Source organism: Branchiostoma belcheri, unplaced genomic scaffold (assembly GCF_001625305.1).
Source record: "Branchiostoma belcheri isolate BF01 breed outbred unplaced genomic scaffold, Haploidv18h27 scaffold3, whole genome shotgun sequence".
Classification (NCBI taxonomy): domain Eukaryota; kingdom Metazoa; phylum Chordata; class Leptocardii; order Amphioxiformes; family Branchiostomatidae; genus Branchiostoma; species Branchiostoma belcheri.
The window spans coordinates 2,181,295-2,204,842 of NW_017803909.1; the positions used below are offsets into that span (position 1 = coordinate 2,181,295).

General features: G+C 39.2%; 1 protein-coding gene across 3 annotated transcripts in view; it reads right to left on the minus strand.

Annotated features, from left to right (window-relative positions):
• Nucleotides 1-4,444: 4,444 nt before the first annotated feature.
• The window catches only part of LOC109473705 (diacylglycerol O-acyltransferase 1-like), a 32,474-nt gene continuing 13,370 nt past the window's right edge, over nt 4,445-23,548 (minus strand). For all 3 annotated transcript variants that reach the window (XM_019773678.1, XM_019773673.1, XM_019773674.1), the window contains exons 16-17: nt 7,092-7,154; nt 4,445-6,391 (exon numbers count right to left, since the gene is read on the minus strand). In XM_019773678.1, the coding sequence (XP_019629237.1) occupies nt 6,215-6,391; nt 7,092-7,154 (240 nt within the window). In that variant the 3' untranslated portion in view covers nt 4,445-6,214. The remainder of the gene's footprint in view (nt 6,392-7,091; nt 7,155-23,548) is intronic.

Here is a 23,548-nt window from a genome sequence, read left to right on the forward strand (position 1 = left end):
CGGGCCCCAACTTGGACGGTGGATCAAAGACCTTCCACTGTAGAGAAGTGCACTTATTTCAGTCGCTGCACTTGGCGTTGATGTAGTGCTGGAGGCTTTTGGGCTTATCTTGGATGTGAACTTAGAGGCGTGACCCCAATGGGCAGTCTTAATATGGATTTTCTCACACATTTGCTGCCTGTCCTCCGCTTGGCCCAGTCCCCCAGATGCCCAAGCCTCCAAATCATGATGTACGATGTGCCTTCACGCTGACAACCCTGCATTTGGAAGGGTCATACGGAGTTGCCTTGTTTTATTCAACTGTCTAGCCCACCTTTGTGTTGCGGCAATGATATCGGCAGAGAGATCTTCACCAAAGGCAATATCTTTGAAACGATAAGACGTAAAAATGACTTTATGGAAGTTGGGGTTTTAGCGAAGTTCCCGGCTATGGGTGGTCAGTCAGTTTGAATGGGAAATCCCGACGTTGAACTGAGGGCAGACGTGGGAGACATACAAATTAACTATCAGATGCTAGTCTTGGCTGTAAAGCCCCCAAATCCCATCTTCCGTTATCAGTGGTGCGTATCCCCCAGGAATTCTATCAAGTTACATAAACTATTTACAGTGTTGGTCGTTTCAATTTCTCAAATCTTGATTAAGGGTCAGTGCTGAACTGGACAAAGCTAAAAAGTGTTGTTGTTTTTTTTGCGCTCAATCCAGCTTTCACAAAAAGATTTTGTTTACGTTTTGCACGTTTTACGTTTTGAAATAATCCCCCATAACAACGTCCAAATTTAGAATTAACGTAATACTTTACTACACTGCCAATTCAGTAGTCATACAGTCGTAATTTCTACGGAAAAGAAAAGACCACAATAAAGATTAAACTTGGCAAAACTTACACGTACAGTATCACAAATCACATCTAGATGTATGCAACTCGTTATGCACCACCGTTCTGTCTTGATATTAGGAAAAGACTTCAACATGTTTTCATATGACGTGAAAAATCATTTCAGTAATATCTACAGACACCACTCCACACGTCTGGCTTGTAAATGTACGTTGGAACTGACAAATACAAACTGTTTCATCAACAAGAGAAGCAGTGGAGCAAACATACGGCTATTAAAACGACAACCATAAAAGATTTAGAGGTATTACTACGGTATTTTATAGGTAATCACAGGGATCATTGACTTGTATTTTACAAGAGTAATGCATCTCAACATCTTGTTGCAAATGAACCTATTGATCTAAGTGACTAGTTCATTATCAAGCAGCATGTGAGCTCTAAGAAGGCAGGTGTTCTAACCAGTACTCAACTGCTTGAGGCAGTGAGCATGGCATCAAACAATTGATGGGTGGGAAAACTTGATATGAAAAGTTAGAAGCAGCAAACTTGCCATCAGCTGAATTATATACGACATATGAATAGGCTTGGACGTCGACTGACTGGTAGACCGTAGCAGGTTGACATATTGACGTCAAAATAGTTTTATTCTCCGGCGGCATTGATTCTTTGATATGGAGTGTGACAGCGACATCACGTGCGGGGATGCACGAAGTTCTGTCAAAAACTTTTCCAAACTTTCACTAGATCGTCATAGTGGTCATCCCTACGACCCCATGTATACTGATGATCTCTAAATGGGTACATAACACAGCCTCATGCGGGCTGATTACTATATTCTTGCTATGTGTACGTAATTTGCCTTCAGTATGGCTGCACACGTCTCACGATAATTCAATTTTTCCAAAGTATGTTTTGCTAAGTAGTTTTCTGCGATGATACCAGAGATCTCATATGTGCATTTTAATGTAAAGTAATACATGTACGTGCATCATAATCACAGTATAACGGTAAACGCACAGAATGTGCTACATAGGCAAGTATCATCACGCTCACGCGGAAGGAATACACTCTAATGAAGAGGACGGCCGTTATTTCTTAAATTAATGGGTCAAGTCCTAATGAAGTTGTTCATATTCTGCACGGTGCTGGGCGAATCCTCTGTCCTCCTTGGGGCCGGGGCGTCAAACCACTGTAATTAAGTTACATACATGCAAGCTCGGCAAATCAGAATTTTGAAGCTTGATAATATGTTTAGAATTTAGAAATCTACTTCTAATGAGAAAGGTTGTAACGCCCATTGTATGACAAAAACGATTAAAACCCAATGTGCTTAATCTCACATTTATGATTAGAATCTTACATAAAAGCAATATATGCATACGAAATAAAAACTTGGTCTAGGCACATCTTATTTCACCCAAGTTCCTAGCAGAGTACCCTTGACCTCCGTCAGTGAAATGAATGGAAGGAAAAGTTTTACATCACCTTAGTGTTTACACTTCCCCCATTAGACCAGACCTTGGATTTCATCCATGTCAGCGACTGGATAGTTGAGAGACCTGCCTGCCTGGCAATCTATGAATCAGCCGAGATGGTGGATGGAGGTTGTGCCCTCACGACCAGAGAGATACTCTCATCTTAAGACTTCTAATTCTTCTGAGTCAGAAGAATGTAAAGGCCAAAAGTATCTTCGAACTTCAATAAGCAAAACTCATTCCATTCTCCTCAAGCTGAATTCGTCTTCCATCCGATTGGTTAAGGTTACAGCATCTCATCCGGTGAGGGATTGTGGTATTTTATTGACTTGTTTGTGCTTCTTCAATGTTGGAAAAAAGTAGAAAGGATTAGACTGAAGATACCGGCTTACGGTGAAGTTTATTCTGCTCCAAATCACACACATGGAGGGTCAGCAAGGTCATCGATAGTTGGGATACTTCAGGTCAAAGGTTGACCGCGGGAGTCAAAGCATACTGTCTGTTCCTGGGAAAATTTGTCCAAATGTATGGATCCTCAGTCGCTGCGAAAATTGAATGTGATCAAATTTACCGTAGTTTTATTCTAAACCTTATGCAAGACTATTGATCGTTGGCTGTTAGTAATGGCCAGGACTAGAAAACGTTGCTTGTCAGCGCATTGAATCACCAAACTCACCAGACTGTGTCTCAGCGTCCTCACCGTCTTCTTTAATCCCGCCCATCTATTGCTTACTGATGTTTACTGAAGGTGATAAGGAGTGTTGGACATTGCAGATAAGTTTACTCTTTGCTCGGAAAATAAACTTTGCAATGGTAAAAGATAATCTAATAAGCAAACTGTCAAACAGTGTGGCATGGCTAAAGCTACTAGTTATAACGAAGATATGTTTGTATAATCCCATTGCTATTAGAATTTGACACATGTGCTAACATCAACGCTAAGAATTAATAGTGGAGAAAGGTTGATGTAGTCCTCTTGTCGCCAATAAGACAGCCGCAGCCCAAGATGATCGCCAAAAATCAATGCGCGGTAACGGCAAAACAATTACTGGAGCATCGGGACCGCCTAAGGTGTTCCATGGGAGCCAAATCACACCCGTCTTGCGACTATAAATAACGAAATGCACATCTTTTGGCATGTAACAGTGGGCCGGTAAGACATCTCTGGGGCTTAATTTCCCATCTAAATGACATTGGGATTAGACAGTCTGGTAGGGAAATGATTGGGAAGGCCAGAAGAAACGAACACTTAATTCTAATTAGCAAACCGCCACCAGGCAAAGGAGAGTTCCTGCCGTATGTTACTGAAAAGTAACTAATGGAAGATTATTCTTTCTAGATGACAGTTATCTACGCTATAACATAAACTAAAACTAGCTATAAAGACTGGCTAGCTGTTAAACGTACTGCTTAATTGTCTACCCAGGTTGCAATTGGGTACAAACAAAAGGCACTCAGTGCCAGGACTGATGTTGTAAGTTTGTCAGTTTCAGATATGACTAGTGGTAATGCCAACACACCAAAATCTTCTAGTATGAATCTGTGGAAGAACGTAAGTACTTCTTAACAAGAGAGATCACCAACTTTTACTCAGATGCAGCTGTCTTGAATAAGCAAGACGTATGGAAAATCGATCTCCTTGTTCCCCAAACGCCTTGTTACTGATGGAATGTTCAATAATCGCATTCTTACCCTGCCTTGTCGAGATAGCCTTGAACAAATCCTCTTCTTTTTTAATGTACAATTAAGTAGTTATTTCAGTTTTGTGAAACGGTTATTCGACACTTTAATATAGAGCTACTTTTCCTGTATTTGGAGCCTCAACTGTAATTTCAGCACCAAGGACAGCTTATAATAAACCATTTAGGGTGTGTGAACATCATCATTAGCATCAAAGGTATCCCCTATGGCGGGGCACGAAGGCACATACCGGGGGACTCGTTTACTTAAATGTTTAATCTCATGTGTGTAATTATACACGAGCTACATGATTCTTGTGCTGGGTATAAAGCTTATCTCTCAGAACCATTAAGAGAGTCACCGTTTCACCCTGTGGATGAAATCAACGCGTAGAATGGCACTTTCAGTTAAACTTAAAACCTAGAGAAAAATCTGTACATGTTTTATATTAAGTCATAAATAGGCAGATGGCTTTATTCATGAAATCAAATAACATACAACATATTCTTAAACAACTACGATATAGTCAATACTGTAACAATGTTTAGCACATAGGAAAGGGAAACACAGTTGAGAACACCAAATCAAACGTACAACCCACAATCTTCAATAATCACCTTAAACAATACCCACTTCAAATTTTCAAGACTCTTTATCACAACTGTTAAAACTTTTCTATATATCTCATCATCTGTCATTTTCCTTTAAATTCTATCTAAGTACCTTAACGTTTGTCACTATACCTTGCTTTACCAATCTCCTACAAAATATAAACAATTCACTCTGTTTTCATAGTATTGTGATCACCATTTCTACAAAATCTAGCTAGCTACCTTGAGAATTCGTTTTCTTGTCCTTCTTTCTTTCTTTTAGCAGCTAAAATTACAGCATGGATCAACAACAAACCTTTGATGGTTTACCCCTAATTTACATGTTAACGTTTGCAAGACTCTTCCTCCGAGCATTGAGACCACAACTGCAGTTGTAGATCCAATGTTACATATTCTATCATAGCCTGTCGATGTTTGGTACAGGAATGACCTTGGGCTGGCTATAATTCGGAATGTTGACATTCTGCCCTCTGACAACACTTGGTTCTCCTGGAATACAGATTTTTCTGAAGAAGCCTGTGATAGATTCTTCTGTAAAGTGGAGAGTGAAGTGGTGCAACCATTCTTTGACATTCTACAGTTGATAAAAACTACATAAGCCACTTCTGTTACTGTGATGTACCACGTACCCAGTGATGTATGTATTCTGTGTTCAACAGTAAAATTTCAACATATTGTGAGATACAAAAAACGAAAAAGTCAAATCTTGTTGGCTGCTGAATATGTCTTGTCTGACACACACAAACTGGAGATTTTCCAAATTCCACCTGATTATGATATATTAAGTACACCACAGTAAAACCCATGACACCTTAACTATGGCACAATTCTCCTTATAAAGATATCCTCAAAATACATCCCTCAGCTACTCATTCTTTCAGCAATTTATTAAATCTTTCATGACCAGCAATGTGTTCACAAAGCAAGCCCTGTTATTTGGTACAAATCTGTTCTGTAGTGCAACAAACTCAACTGAATCATGGTGGCACTGGACCAGCAGTAGTATTATCTAGCATGTCATTTTTAGTATTTTCCATCATAGATATATTTTCGTATAGTATTTAAACAGCCAAACTAGAAACAAACATATATGTATGGGATTATATATATATATTATCCTTGATTTATGGAATAACAAATTTGTTCACTTTTTTGGAATGATAAGCAGCATTAAGCTGGATTACAAGCTCAAAGGCCATATTGAGCAATAGAAAATATCAATGGCACAGGAAAATCAACACTGCAAATGATTTCAAAGATTAACTAACGGCCTTGGCAAATGGCCTTGCTTTCCACAGGTATACCTGTCAGCTGTCAGTTGTCAGCCCACCCCTAGCTAAACACACTGCATAACTACCGTCTCCTCTACTCTTATAATGATTGTGGTATTCAGACAACCAGAAGTAAGGAATATCTTCATGCTAGTGGGCATTGTAATCTGTGGAAAATGGTCCACAATTGGCAAAAAATGTGCCATACACCCACCAAAGTGGGTTACTTCCCAGGTATAGAAGTGCATACATTTTAACCAAGGCCTGAAAAGAATTATTAGCTGTAGTTTCAACCTTTTTCAACATTCCAGTACATGTACTTGACTACGCATGTTAGCTTCACAGCCCTGCGTTGGTGATGTTCTGACCCACAGGTGGTTGGAGGTGGTTGATCACGTAGTAGTCATGTAGGTACATAAGGATGGCAAAGGGCTGTCCAACAATCAGAGACACCCACACAGCCATGTTTCCATATGGTCCAGTCAAAAACTTCGATACAAACACTGCAAAGGGAACCTACAAATGAAGCAAGCAAAGTTGAAGACATGTGAGTAAACAAATGCAGCATCTGTCCAAAAAATTGGTGATCTAGATGTCCTTTCCAATGTTTTTGTCTTCAACTTGGTCAAATATACCACCAGTACTCCTAAAATTAGCCATCCCTTCAGTAGGAATTTTAATGATACATGTACTATAAATGCTCATGCTACTACGGTTAACTTTGATTTATATTCATGCACATTTATGTGCGTGCCACCATTTGTCATCATACTAACATGTGGTAGAGCTCAGTTCTAACAAGATGATACATGGACTGTCAGAGGCACAGCCATCAGCTGTAATCTAATTACATTTGTCGTAGACAGCCATGGCTGTCACAGGCTGGCTGCCACAGAAGTAATTACAGGGAAGTTTAGCCTTGCTTTGAAGTCGATGACTTTATCCTCGCAACCTTGAATTGCAGAGATTATCAAAAAGCATGTGAGACAAGGTTTACATGTAAATTAGCTGTGGAGGGCACTCGTGTACAGAAAGGGTGCTCTTTTTATTGTACCAAACCTTTGGAAGATTCATACAGAATTCAGAAAATGTTTTCGTTGACATGCTAGCCATCTGATATTCCTGTCTGTTGTTGAGTCTGCATCAACAATTGACTCAAATATATACATAATCAGATGCAAATACACATATCAAACAATAGATGTATTACTAGTACCTGCATCAGCATTCCCATGAAAGCCCACCAACGAAACATCCTCAGAGGAACACTCACAAGGTACTGTAACACAGCAGGGGACAACATGGTTAATACTGAGACACTCTGGCCAGCTTATATTTTACATACAGATCAACTATCACTATTATCAGTAAGTACTTTACAAAACAAGTAACAACAGAACTGACATTCAACTACATGGAAAAGAAGTGTAATAAGTTTAGTTGCTACTGTTAGTATTCTTTACATACATGTAGAAACAGAACTGTACGGTGTTGCCACCAGGGGTATGTTGGCAGCTATGACTTACAAAATAACCATGTTAGCCAAATTGACAGGACTATTTCAATGAGACCACAGCCTGATGTATCGTCGAGGAATACTGAAATGTCGGATGTCGCCAGTATAATTGGAGCAGACGATAATGGTAGTTAAATCATCCCAAATAGTAGTTGTCTGCAAAATTGATTGCAACAGTTCGTTGACATCGTAGAATGAAACATTGTCAAGGATGTTTCAATAGCCTGATGCACAGTGAGGAGCACGGGTGCCACTATGTAACTCAATATGAATGGCATTTCTCTCTGGATTGGTGCTGCGTATATCAAAGAAGCCAAGCCTTGCAAGAGAATGACTGCAAATATAGAATCAATAATGGCAGCCTAAGACAAATGACATACATCTTTCTTAATCTCCAAGACCCCACTCAGACTGCGCCCGGATGTAAGCTCTGGATGAATTTTCTGGAAACTTCAAGTTCCTCTGAGAAATTCAGGTCAAATCTAAATGTGTTAAACCTGGTATAAATCTGGAGCTGGGCCAGCATTTCTCATGCAGTGTCTAGACAGAAGAACCCTGAGTTCTTACAAATAAAGGTATGTGGAAGCTGACACTCAACCCAAAAACTGGTTCTCAGACCAGCTTAAAAATCATCCTCAGAGTCTGATGAATGCTGAAATGATAAAAACCCAATTCTGCATGCAGACACAAGGCTGAAATTGCGTTACAAACCAGCTTCTGAGAACCTGGACTGAATTGACAAAAATCAAGTTCAAGTTAGTACAACCCAAGGGAAAGTCTGACTGATAAGAATCTACCAGATAAACACTGTAGCCAATATTCTTGGGCCTTGCTGTGGGACAATCCTGGCACCTGAATAATGGCTGTGCCTGAAGGTATACTTCACATGAAGACCTGCAATTAGGATGTTCCGATGTTTCTGTTAATGGCAACTGATGCCACGGGCCATACACTACACATCCACCCTTAATTCTTTTTTAATGGAGATGTGAAAATAAAGCATTAGGAGGACCATTACTGTCCCAAGAATTGCTATCTATTTCCCATTTTCTGTAATGGGCCGACATATGGCTCAGTTGCTACTTTCTGTTCTTCCTTGCTACTTCCGGGATCAATTTTTTTTCTGTATAGCTGCATCTGACATCAGTGCATTCTAGTACCAAATTTGACACAACTCATTTTCTTTGGCTTTCTGTCCAATAAAATCACTTTTCAATCGACAGTTAAAGACAAATGTTCCTAGTAGTATCATTTTCAAATTTGTTATCTGTTGTATTCAGAGATTACTACTCTAAATGAAAGACATTATACCACTACTGGCCACAAGTCACCCATTGTCTAAGGCTGGTTTCATCATGGCCCAGTGTGGAGGATATTACATGTACATGAAGGTGCAGATAGATTTAACTAAACCAATTGAGCTACCTGCATGACCTCACTTTACCTGAACATCTTGTACATGCAAGTGTTATTTCAAGCTCTGTTATGAAATCTACTGATGATTTATTGGGTGTGCTTTTGTTTTATTGTGTGTGATTTGCTTCATTTGATTTTTGTGCCGTGAAGCATGGAGTTTGGCAATTGGCCTAGATTCTAATATAGATATCTCTGACGTTTCAAAAAAGTCAATACTCTGTTATTGAGCACATGCCATCCATTATACCACCAAAAGACTGCCAAGAAAAGTTTTGAGGCTACTTCTGGTCTCTCCTTTTCTTGCAACATTTACCCGTACTTGAAAGAACACAGACAATACAAACTTTTACCACTTAGTTTGAACCTTCATCCTTCCAGGGCAAATGCAAGAAAAAATACTCTACAAATATGTCTTATATATCCACTGTAAAACAAGACTGCAAACCTTACAGACTTGCCCTCCCTCCATGATTTTCATTTTGAATGAACTGTAGACAGATCAAAAGAAAACAAGGGCATTGATTTTGAAGGCATGCCTTTGACAAAGATACCTAGTGACACTGTATTGGAAAGTTGATACTAAAATCATTGATAATACTGTCCAGTCATCATTAATGTATGGCTAACTTTCTGGGGCAACCATAAAGATCATTTCACATTTGCAGGTCATTTGAGTCCATGGGCTATCTATTGATTCTGGTATGATGGTGTGACAAACCATTCATCACAATCACTCTGTATATTCAGTCACGCGCCACGAAACACATCTGATCTTGCTCATTAGGTGAGGCAACCGATCAGTAAGTCGTTATGTTCTATGAAAATGTAATTAAAGACTCTGCATTCATAATACACATTGCTGAAGTTTTGTTCTATGGAAATGCCATCCTTTGTTAAAGCTAATGGTATACATTTCTCACTCTCTGACTCACTCAGGACCGCATGCTCCGGGGAGCGTCGCGCCAAGTTGACTTCCAGATGGTTCTGTCCTGCGCCCTCTGCCATTATGTGGCTGCATCAAGGCCCACTATGCTGAAGTCTGCACTCAGCTGGTCTCCACATTTGATGGTAATAAATAACATTAACTGCTGCTCTACTCAAAGTCTCTCATTTGAAAGATACCTGAGCTTGATCAATGATCTCATGGTCAATTAAAGCCACTGGCTACAGTGAAATCAATACCTTCAGAATCTATATATCAAATGTATCTTTAAAACTTGCAGAGCTTTCTTTTTCAAGATGATCAATGCTAACCTGCCAAATTTCACACCTCCAAAGAATTCTTCTGAAGAAAATGACAGTAAAAGCCTGTCCTTCAAGACATATAGACACTTGATGTTCGCACAGGGCCAAGCTCTAGGGAGACATAATAGAGAGTACGCATGCCTTTTTCAATGAAGTGCACAACTGTAGCAAGCCATTTCAAATTCACCATTAATCAAAGCCAGCTGCTCTAATGCAAGGTTAATGGTTGTCTGGAAATTATTCATGAAGTGTAATTGGTGACTTTAATTCTACTTATCACTTTATTTGTTATCCTGAATTCATTGTCAAGCATTATTGAAGTTATTATGAAGAAAGCATTATGTATAGATATGTTATTGTATACTAGTAACTTGTTTCAATATTCAATATATGTTTGTGATTTGCAATTAGCCTCCGGGCATGAATTTGCAATAAACTTTTCATTGAAAATATAACAGTGGGGAGTGTAATACATAGTCGAATGCCAGATTGCCTGAAAGTTTTGCCAGACACCAAATGAATGCTAAAGAAGAATCCAATTCAGTATTTCCCAAAGCCTTACACAAGAACATTTTTAATCTACTGCTAATCATTGCTGGACTTCCTGAATTTTCCGTCAAGCTTTGCCAACTCTCCTAAATTTACCATTAAATGTTGCCAACATTCAGTTGTAACAGGCATATACCTTCCCTCTGGTCTGGTCTGGTCTGGTCTGGTCTTAAGTAATAAAGTAAGCACAAGCTTTGCCAAAGTACTACTGTTGGCAAAATTGATAGGAAGACTTACAGTGGCCGATATAAAGTAGATCCAATCATATACTTTCCTACACTTCCCATGTTGTGGGGATTTAAAAACCATTACCAGGCTTACTGCACATGATTGAATCATACCTTAATACACTGTTTGCCTGCCTAAGTAGTACCAGTCCTGACCTACTTACATGTGTTTGCATAATATTACTCATTTAAGCAACTTACTAGGGAACACAATATACAGTGATGTTAGAAACACTGTATCTCGAGATGTACTGTTAGGAGTGGGTTATTGCTAAAAACATTTTCTCTAACAGATGCAGTAACTGCATTTTGGAGTAGGAGCTGATCTTTATCTACAACTTCCCACAACAGGTTTTATAGGAGATGTTCTTTCTATACATGAGGAGAGGTTCTTTCTATACATTGCTGATAGCTGAGCCCGAGGACATCACTTGGCTTTCCTACTACGTCTCTGTACTGCCTTTAGCCAGATGTTTCACATGTATCCATCTCTTGTTGTGTCTGTGCTAAAAATACATGTACCTCAGGAGAATTCTACACAAAAGGATCATCCAAGAGACCATCCGCTAGTTTTTCTCCAGGCTGTCATTCAGGTAAATCCATGAAGCTGGACCAAAACGCTTCGGTTAAAGGCAGCCGTACATTTGACATGACAACATGGCAGATAAACATGAGTTTCAGGTGCCGGTGGCTCAGGAAAAAAGGAAGTTGGCACTCTAAGTATTATCTTTAGCCCAAACACATGCATCATACACTTACAATCATCCAGACTTGACTCATCCAGGGCAAGCAACAAAGTTGGCATGGAAGTAAAAATACATCTATCATGGAGGAAAACCTGGACCTGAAGGATGCATAACGTATAAGTGCTCACATTTCTCAGACAACTGTGCATTGTTGCATCTATAGAACACTGCTCAAAGTTGGAGTTGAAGACAAACCACAACATAAATTTCACATGTGACTGGGTCTTTGAAGACACAAAGGACCTTTTCAGTGAAGTCTATTGATTTACTTTTCATAGGGTCCAAGTTGTTCCACACTATAGCCAAGTTGATTATTCATGTCATATTATTGCTAACAGAGGGGGAGGGTGCATACATGTACATCAAGAAATATTGATTTATTGAATTACCAGTGACCCTTCCCACATAATCCTTCAATATTGGCCTCACTGCAAGTTGCCTGACACAGACTTTGATAATCCTTCAATTAATAATAGTTCGAGCATATTTTACTTTTGAATGAAAAGGCTAATGACTTTTGGTGATGGAGCATACTCTTGTAACAGATGTCTTCATTAATACAAAATGTACCTGATGTGATGTTTGTTGCATAAAACATCAAAATTAATACTCCTGGGGCAATCCAAAGTCAGTCATCTCATGATTCATTTTCAAGCTGGATATCTATTGAGTGACTATCTAGGTCAAAAGCACAGTTAGAATTCCACTTGTACACTGACCTTCAACAGTCACTGGGATGTATTATAAAAGTTCTGATTATAGAAGTCTGCCTTGAAATTCAATTTTCACCTGATCAAGCATATCACCATATACAGCAACTACAGTCATGATTGAATTAGGCTGCATCATTCAAATGTTTCTGAGGGCAAACCACATCCCTCAGCCATTCTAACCTTCAATTTCAGGATAATGCCAAATTGCTTCCATTTTCCTGTGAAGTGAGGTTTAGAAATCTCTGTGGTGACCGTGAACTATGTAGACCTGTAGAGATCAGTCACTGCTTAAAATCACTTTGTGGTCACATCAATCCTGTGTCATTACAGATGTAACTGGTCCAAGGACAAACTTGTTGAGAGAGCTCAAGCTGTGACATTGTCAGATGGTATCATTGCACAGGGCAGAACATAATCACCTGTTTCCATGCGACAACAGACAGAATGGTGGGTGATTAAGCGGGGGGTTGGAGGTTGATTTGGGTAAGGCGTGAAGGTGTGATGTATTGATTACTGCTCAAAGGGCCCTTTAAGCAATTAAAGTCAAGCAAAGGCTGAGCTACAGCCAAAGGGGGGAATTGTAATCTGAGCTCTTTGAACAGCATCTACATTTTTAAAAAAAGTGAGGAAAGACTTTCTGAGAGCCCATTGAACATCAACCAAATTCTTTCCTAAGCTTACTCACAAAAGTAGATACTTGAGAATCATCAACCATACCTTACATTCAAGCCTTCAAGGCAATGAACTTTTAAACTGGAAGGAAAGATATTGGAATATAAAATAGAATGTAAGTCTTTATTACTTTTCTTGCCCATCCCTTTTCATGTCAAATCTCAGTCCCTTGTTGGTCATTCTGGCAGACCTGGTGCTCATAATTTTGCACTTGGCTGCGTACCTGCTCTTCATCAATGATCTGGAACACTAATGTAAAAACATTGAGCCTGGTTTGAAATGAAAAACAATCAATCTGTGTTAAATCTTGTTTGTTGGAGGAGGTCACAACCAATGGGATGGCTTGCTTTGGCAGTTATGTTTGATGCACAGAGCAATAAACAAAATAGGATTACATGAAGTCCGAGATCGTGCTTAACGTCTCAGCCTGAACCAGGAAGAGCTTACATTAACTCTGTAGGGAGGAAAACCATGGCTCAAGCTAAGCCACCGGGGGAGTTTCATGGATGCCATTGATTATTTGAGTTTTATCTCAACTCCACATAATTGCCCAAACATTGCCAGAAGACCGATGGTTTGATATGGACAGACCAGAAATACATTGTATTTTTCTTCTCCATGTCTTTCCAAGACATACCGTGATAAATGTATCCAATCTTCAGAGGCAGATCTAAAGTGACTTGTAAATAATTCAGTTTTCCCTGAGTTCTACATCTTACTTTCAGTTGTAATGTAAATGTGTACATGCTGGCACTCTGCACCCTGTAATCTTTATTTGCCAATTTTCAGTCAGTACCACCGTCATAAGTGTGAAAAATGCCAAACGCCAAAACCACTTTGGCAGCTGTGATATGACCCCATAGTGCAGCATCCGAAACACCAAAGCCCAGCAGATGAAGATTTAGTGGCTACATCCTGGGTTTGAAACCTTTTACCATTTTCATTACATGGATCATGGACGTCCACAATCACAGGTGGTGGAATCTGAGGTAGCCATTACGATGAGCCAATTGACTTGGCAAGTAGCCCATTAGAATCCCTTATCTTGGCAGTGGCTGCTGAAAGTTTGAGGTACTTATGAAGAAGCATTCTCTATCTTCATGGGATGTGAACATGTTTCTGACTTTATAGATAAGAGTTTTGCAACTCTATCTAAGTGCAATAAACATTCTAAAAGCTCTCAAAAGCTTCAGCCTTTGAAATGTCAACAGAAGAAAATACACAATTGACACACTTCTTCATGACTCCATTTACTAACTTAGAGATTGTATCTTAGCACCTTTTTTCAATCATTGATAAAGACGACATATCTGACTGATCTTTTAAGTGGCACTTACATGTACAGGATAATGACCTTAGACCAACCAAAGCCACTATACAGTACGTATACAGAAAGAATAACAACTATCCCTGTCCTTGGTGCTGAACTTTCAACGATAACCAATGAAACTACATGTATACAATACAGTAATAATAACTATCCCTGTCCTTGGTGCTGAACTTAATAAAATCTGAAATAAAAAAGGTCCTAAACTAAAGAGGTGTTCAGGAAATGGGTTTCAAATAGCCTCTTGCTCAGTCTTTTCCACATGTGAAGACATAATGTACATATCCTGTACATGTACATTGTACTTATGTGTTGCTCCAAAAAGACTAACTCACCAACAACACTGATGGAGAAATACACACCAAAATCAATAGAATTTATAATCAGTGTGTATAAACAGTCTATGGTTGACAACATCAGAGCTCAATTCACTATTGATTCTAAGTTCCAAACATATATCTTCAAACCCGAGTAAGATAAGTTATTTCATTAATGTCAAGGTCCCTGTTTTTGCTGTGTGTTCATCGCACATGTCTTTGTCTTGACAACTGCAGCTTAAACCACAACTTGCATACAGGGGGCCCTGTCAATAGCCCTGCATGTAGCTGCAGGGGTCAATGTGAAACCCATTCATTACTCACTATTCTGTCACACATACAATTAGCAACGATCGCATCTCGTTGGCTTTTTGAAACCTCATAGGACATACAGCAAACACCACATCCCGTTCTGATAATGCAAAACAACTTTATTGCTACTTCATGGAAGTTCTGTATTCTCTTTGGCTATGAACTCTCAAACACAAAACTTTCAATCCTGATGGCCGATGTTATCTATAACTCTCTATTTTGAGTTACATTTTGACAAATTGGGAGCAACCCTTCTTGTATGTTTGGTGATGTATGCAACTCAATGAAAAAAACAAACATAGAAAAGAAAAACAGAGGTCACTCCTAGAGAGAGAAACCATAATCTCCTGGCCTCAAATTGCCAACAAGTTTCAAGATTTTGGACATAAGCTTCTCCTTTACTTAATAGATTTTCCTGATAGCTTTTACAACATGTAATGGAAGGCAGCACAATGTACATTTGAAGACCTCAGTAAGAGTACACCTTCATGACCTGTGCATGAACCTGAAAGCACCATTCCAGCAAGCAATGATGCCTGAAATTCAGGGCATTCCAATAACGTGGTAGTAAATCGATTCCTGTCACATGTATCAATTCAATGCCTTAAGTAATATTGGCTCCATCAGCACATATAAGTTACCTCCTCGTACAGAATGTTGATTCTGACTATTAGAATCAAAAGTCATCATGATGATAATGAAAAGTGAGTATGACATAAACAAATGGTCTAAAGGAAAGTTAAAGAGGTCACATTAAATAGGACAGGATACCAAGATGCTTCAGAGCTGTCCTGCATACAGACATTATTTCTGGAAAGTTTCAAAACAGCTTCAACAGATGCAGAGAACAACTGTTCACTACATCAAATACCAATCCCAGCAATTTTCAGCACTAGCGACACTAGGGAATACAATGTCATCCACCATGCACTACCAGCACACTTGCCATCATGTAATGTTAAATTAGCAATAAATGTATTTTGTACCAGCTGAGTTGGTGGTGAATTGTGCATTGTGAATGAAGTGGAAAAGTGTAGCAAAGTAATTGCAAAGCAAAATGTACAGTGACCTGTCAAATGGAGGGGGTGGTAACAAATAACATGTGACTGGGTTTCTGGGGAAAACTGTTTCATTTATTGGAGATGGTACTTCCAATGGGCTTCAAAATCTACAGGCCACCTCCATTATTGTGTTCACTGGGGCTGCACAGCCTCTTTCATGTTCTATAAAATTGCCCTGTGGTATACGTAAGTTTTGATCACTTGACGTACTTCAACTGGAAGTGATTTGATGCATGCACAATAAAACTTACGAAACTTGAGCAGAAAGCACACTTTTCAGCACACTAGTGGCAAAGAGGATTATCTTTATCTCATCTTCCTGGTGGATGTTCCACATTTTTAATAGGATTGGGAATATCATTATAGTACTTGGAATTAAGTTGGCTGAGTTCAAAGTACAGACTTGCAAAATGACATTGTTCTGGAAATATGCAAAAATAATTGTCTTTGACACTGAACATCTGTGAGAGATTGTCAGTCAAGAAGTGCAGCACACATAAAACCACAGACCTTTCTTCTCACAATTTACAGGTCAAAACCTCTGAATCATGTTCCCAAGGGAGAAGACTTCAAAGGTCTTACCTTTAACCCTTACGTACCCTTAAGGTGACTGAATGGTTTTCAGATTGACTGGCTTATATCAATGGACAGTTTCTTTTTACAGTGACAAATGGAACCCTTGATTGATTAGGTCAATCACCTCAAACTGGGACGAACCCAACCTGACGTGCAACATCACATTACTCTTTCAGCCTAAACATTCGCTTAATATTAACAATAATGGAGGAACCCCAGATGGCATGCATGGATTTAGTAATACCACCAAAAGAAGAATTGTAATGGAGACAAATCCAGATGGTTGGTATGGATTTATCAGGGAAACATGGCTGGAAGAAATCTGTTTCCCTATAAGGCCACACAAACTTGATTTCATGGATGAGATCCTCTGGGGAACTCAGATCTGATTGGAGAGTACTCAACAGCAGAGACAAAGATAAGACAACGAACCAATTCCACGGTCCTCCTAACAATGTGATCATCATGAACTTCACTGATAATAGAGTAGAGACGCACTAGCTCCAATTCCCCTTTCCAGTCCTTTCCAATCAGTAATCTTGCCAAGGCTACAGTTCTTGACAATCAGTTTAAAACTTCACATTACAAAAATATCCCTAGTACTCCATCAAAGTTACAGTTGCAGGGCCCCCAAAGGATGCCTAATGTTTGAAAAGGGATGAGAGAAACCATAAATGTGCTTGTAATAATCCATAGCTACATTCCCAGCTTACTTTGAAGGTACGCTATGCAATCTTGAATTCTAAATGAACTGCAGATTTATCCCAAAGGTACTTTCTGTACCAGTTACAGGACTCATTTCTTTCACCAGGAGCTTCTGACACAAGTCCCTGCTTTGCCTCCCTTTGATCTGCTGTGCACAGAAAGTACAGGTACCTTTTCACAGAAAATCTGATTAACAGGCATGAAAATTGTACTGGGTAAGGACATCAGCATGATGAAGTCCCTGTGTATTTTTCCAATCATAAAAGTTCTGAGATTGTATGTTTTCTGTATACTAAGCCACCTCCTCAAGGCCATTGAGACCGGGATGATTAATGGTGATCTAGGAGGGTTATACATTACTGCCAAGATTCAAAAGAAGGTGATAAATCTTGGTTGAAAACATATTCTCAAGGCTCTGTCCTATGAGTTTGGGAAGTTTGTGCTGAATTGGTAAAGTCATCCCAAACTTTTCTGACTGAAGAAAATATTGGGATGACTGAACCAATCGACATCAGATTTCCAATTTGATTTTGTGTTTCGGGGAAATGTGCTACCATGCCTTTATCATCAAAGATACATTACATATAATATTGATCTATCCAACACTGTGATAATTTCTGTAAACTGATCCCTTGAGGGGAAATCCATTTCCTGCTGGCACCATTCATTTACACTTTTATCACAAAATAGTTATTTCCTCCCCATGGATCAATTTTAAAGATTATAACATGGTCGATCAATATATGTTATATGGAAAACAGCAACTTTTTCCAATCCCATCAGAGTGTTTACTAAGTAGCTGGGTTTTCCATAAATAAATGTCAATCTTTTCCTGAAATTGACTTTGGGGCAAACTGATTATGAGATGATAACAACTAGAATTGGCAACATTTTTGCAATCAAATACATGATACTTTCCTACCAATCAATGAACACCAATCATGAAAAGTAGCTTCACTGCTTGCAAGATATTTTTGCAATAGCCCAAAATACATGTCGTTGATTGGATTATTCCAATTTCTTCAACATGAGGGGGTTACACTAAATACAGGCTACCAAGAAATTTGAGATTCCAAACATTTGGGACGTATACAATGCAAATGACGCATTCAGGCATCACATTAACAAAAAGATGACCAGTCGTGTTACATAACTTCAAGTTGGTGGACAAAAGCGGGTGGACAGCAGCTGTTGATAGATGATACTAGTATCACACCACAAACATTTGTAGAGCACAGGGGTGTCAAATTATTTCATCTCAATATCTGAAAATATTGACACATCTCAATATCTGAAAATATTGACACATCTCAATATCTGAAAATATTGACACAAAGAAAAATACTTTATCGGGACCTCAAGAACTAATACCAAAAATTTAAGAAATCTGTCAAACCCACCGTGAGTTACAGCTGCGAACACACAAACACGACCAAAAACAGTTACTGTACCATCCCGTGGAAAGATATTTCCTTCCCCAGACTGAGGTAATAATGATAACAAAAAAATAATTGAAAGGCATCTAAGTTTCACACCTAAGTCTTAGATAATGTGGAAATAAGTTCTAAGGGCCACAAGATACTGTTTTGTTTTCCTCAAGCGAGACACGGCAACTCAATCCCCATAATGACACCCTCTTTGTAAATGATTCAGGATTCCTTAATGAGCCTTGCAAGATAAGCAGACTTGTGCTTCATTCCACATGAGCCTGGTGTCTCTGTCATGCTTATCACATGACATGTCAACTTGCTGGTGTGTCACGTAATCAACCACATGACCATATGTCATCACGTTGACAAGACCCTCTTTTCTAGAGCCCGCTAAATGCTACAGATAAGCCTTGCAATGTGACAAAAACGTGGGAGGCAGGAAATTAGATGTCAAGTCGTTGCAAGTTGAAGTGAAACGTAGATAAAATGTGTCACTGCAAGGTGGAGAAGAAAAATGTTAGGTGGCACATATGCCAGATAAGGTGTTGATTTTGGTAATTGATTTGTATCAGAAAATGAGTAATTATTCCTATCTGTACAACCAGTGACTATGACTGATGGTAGAACAAGTTCAACCCTCAATCTAATTAACAAGAGGTGTGGTCCTTGTAAGTTTAACAAGTGGACTTGAGGACATCCTATCTTGCAAGATATGGGCAATCAAGCATGCATAAAGAAAAGTCTGAGAGAGTTTTCAGTCAGTTAGCCATTGGAGATACCTTACACTGACTGAAGTAAAAACAAATATTACCATAAATCAGTAAACCATGTGTTTGGACACAATGAATGGTTCAAACAGTGTCTCTTTGCTGTAAAACAACATAACCACAAGTCTAAAGCATCACAACTTTTGTGCATGATTATATGCATATTTTTTTAAGCTTGTCTGAAATTGTTTTGGGGACAAGCAACATCATGGCACAAAATACATGGTCTTCTACTGCATGTGCATGTCACGATCAAAATATATTCATTACTTCCAGGCACAGACAGAAGTATTCTTTTGGTTGAGCTGTGAGTTTGTGTGTCTGTTTGTCCACAGAGTAGGTTGACAGCATGTGGGTTTGGGAAGATTGACAGGCAGAATGATAGGTCAAAAGGTCAGACACGGAAAATGGCTCTGGCTGGGAAACAGCATGAAGAAGGGAATTTAGTAAGCCTGGATTGCATGATGAACCCTCCAATACATCCCGGAAGTCTGAAATCTCTGATTTCTTGTTGGAGTTGCATGGTTACCGTAAAAGCTTGAAAATGTTAAATCCCCCAGTATTTGATAAAATGTTAGTGCCATGCAGTGTGTACAGTGTCAAAGGTTATCAAATACAAACAGGCAAGTGTCTGAGCCTACTTAACACCACTGTAAGCCCAGCACTTATTTTAGTCTAACTCATTCAGCAGTTTGCCATTCTAAGTCAAGCCCTAGCTTCAACTGCAGGGAGCATTCTGGTAACTGAGGGGATTTATTGTCAATCCTGCTTTCCAGGATGTGATCATGAGCTAATCAAATTTGTCTGACGCCACTTCTATGCTGCCAAGGTTGACAACAGGAGGCCGTTGGCTGGGTCCCTTGACTCAAAGCCGGGATTTTCGAGCTCCAGAGGGATCTTGTGATAAAACCTAACTTGTTCACATTGTCAGATTTTAAGTCCAAAAGTTCGTCACGCAGCCAACGTACCGTAGAGTTCTTGAACTCAGGAAGGTTCTCAATAGTAGAGGGAAACATTGTCCTGTCAGGTCAGGTTTGTATCATTTCAACAACAGACAAAACTCATTTAAGTACTCTTCTCTCTGACTGGCCACCATTTCAGTAGTTTTCGGCATTTTTTTTATTGTACCGCCAAAAACCGTGCAGCCAGGTGGTCTATTGGACATTGATTTTGAAGATCAATTCAATTTGGAATTGTTGCAGATAGGTACTTGCTGGCACCTGACTTCAAGATCTTTAACAATAACTTTTCATCGAATTTTCTGTTATCAGGATTAGAATCTTACAAGCAAAACATACCCTCACAAAATCTGCAACCAAAAATCTATTGCCAATAATGCCATGAGGCAAATGGAGGGTTTAATGGGGAACCCATAACGTAAATGCCAATGAAATATTCCAGTACATTACCACCACAAAATTAAATACTAAAATATGATACAACAGTGATGAAAATGATGCAGATTATACTTCCAGCATCCTGAGACTACTGGTATACATGTACTAGTATCTGCCCAGTAACATGTACCTCTAGGTCAACATGCATGGCCCAAAAAATGGTCAACATTTGTTTTAACTTGGAAAAGAGGAATGTCTTTACATCCTAGCATTGACATCTGAGCTCCAAAAAGTATGGTCCATTTGAGGTAATACGCCTTTAAGTACATGCCTGGTAAATGGTCATTATATTATATTGCCCTGAGCACTTTTAGCAGCAAATGCATGGCAAATTTGCTCTAACTGAGATATTCCAAGAAGTTTCAATGTAAAGTAAAAGTTTAACCAATAATTCATTTCCCTGTGAGAAATTGAAAGGTATTAGTTGCATGTGATGGGCAGTGGGAAAAACTTCAGATCTGGTGTTATAATACATGACAACAAAGTGCTGTAAGAAAAATGAGATATCTGACTAACCGAGTAGTTCATCAATATCTGTCAGAATTGGCTTCAGAGATGTCCCTCAACTGTCATGCACAGAGTAAACTTATGATATCCAGGGATGAGATCTCGAGAATTTTATGGTCGTAAATTGTGATGTATAAGTATCAGTTATGGGTAAAGTATCTTCCAATTTCGTGTTATAGAGTGAGCAGGATACCACAAAAACTCAATTTCAACTTGTAGTTCTTCGGAACGATCCTTCAAACCAACGGGAGTGCTTATCTGGTAAAACCAAGCGGGGAATAAAAGACTTTAGCCTTGGGAAAACTACAGGTAGAAAGACATTGTGGCTTGAAACTGGAAACTGCATGTGGATGAGACAACTTGCTAGGCATGCAAAATGGGGATTGAAGGTGGTATGGACACTTTCCCTCAAGGCTTTGAATTTATCTTGTTTTAAAAGCTGAAAATGAGGTCAATTTTCACCTAAAGGAAAACAAATTGATACAAGTCTAGGTCAATAACCCTATAGCAACCCTTTCAAATCATTTAACATTGTTTAGGATAATAGAGATTTACTTTGTGGTTTCAATCAAGTAAATGTCAGCATGCAGCATGGGCGTCTTGTGTTGAAAACAGTTTTGTTGGTTGTGAGATTCATAAGAAGCAATGAGCATGTCACTTCACTCAGTCGACCTTTTAAACGCTAGTGAGAGAATGATGGCAAGGCGTTAAAGATTGTTGCTTGGAAAATTTAGTCTTTTGTGAGCCAGGAAATACAACAATCTTTCATGTGGGTTTGGGTCAGTTTCCTCTCTCTCCCTGATGTCAGTGTGAACATGCAAGACAAATGGAGAATAAGGTCTTGTAGAGTACTGGTATTTTGAATAACCATCCTGGTCTTACCTGAGGATCAAATGTTCAAGATAAAAAAGTTTGCAACAGTGAATCATGGGATTCAGAATGATCTGCAGCACATTAGAGCTGGAAATGGCAAGTTTGCTCTCATACATGACCCTGAATGTTCTCAGTTACACACCTTGCGTGGGCACATAGCATGATAAACATTGATATTAGCTGCTTAAGGACCGTCTTTACTTCGTACACAGCTAAGTGGTAGAAAAGTACAGGAACACCTTGGGGTTTGTATTGATGACAGTGCTTAGCACATGGAACTCAATGCTGATGAATAATACACCACTGTCATTGAAGTTTGGTGTTTATCCAGTGTTCCAGCACAGCAATTACATTGATCTCATACCGAGAGCGAGGCACATGTGATGAAAGCTCTCATGTGTGGGCTTTACTCAGCAGCCACTTTGCACTTAGCGGTTTCCAGCAGGCACTTATGCAGGCCCCGATGTCTGTGGGGCCACATCAATAACCGTGTGTTTGCATCCATTGGGTAAAAATAATTTCGCGCTGAAGGCTAAACTCACGGTGGAATTGTCAGACAGTATGGCAGGTAAATACTCTCAAAGGTTCTGCCAACACTTACCAGAGAACCAGAGTTCACGCGGCTCGGGAATATGGAAGTCGGTCGGAGATGTAAAACTGATGGTATGCTGACAGACACAGTTTGTCACCGGAGCTTTTGTCCATATACGGTGCCTAAAGGCATGCATGGTGTGTAATGGACAGGCAGGGACATCTACCTTCTACTGTTGAATGTTTTTAATCACTGGAGTGTGACATGATGGTTCCCCTGAAGGAGCCCAACCCACTACTTCAGTCTGTGTGCTAAATACAAATTATAATGTCAAGGACATCTCTCTACTATAGCAGTTAAATACAGTAAGTAATTTCTGTCAACCAGTGGAAAGTGCTGGAAACATTCTAGAATACTGATTCCCTTGTGCTTCCATAGTTGTTTTTTTTCTGATGAGATTGATGCTATTTATTTTTGCAGTATTCTTCTGGTTTCTTGGCAAAGTGAAGTGAGACATACCAGGGTATTAATCAGACAAATACAGATAACTTTAGATGCAATACCCTGAATGCATAGGACTTCAGATAGAGCTTAAGAAGAGAACAAGTTAAAAGTTAAGATTAGTAAGACCTGTATATGCCCAAACAAACAACTATTGTCTGAAACTCTTACACTTTGCAGTCAGTTATTATCTCCGGTATAAGTCGGCCAAAGGTATAATTATACATGTACATTTGAGTTACAACATACTTACTTCATGAAAAAAAGCTGATGTAGCAAATACA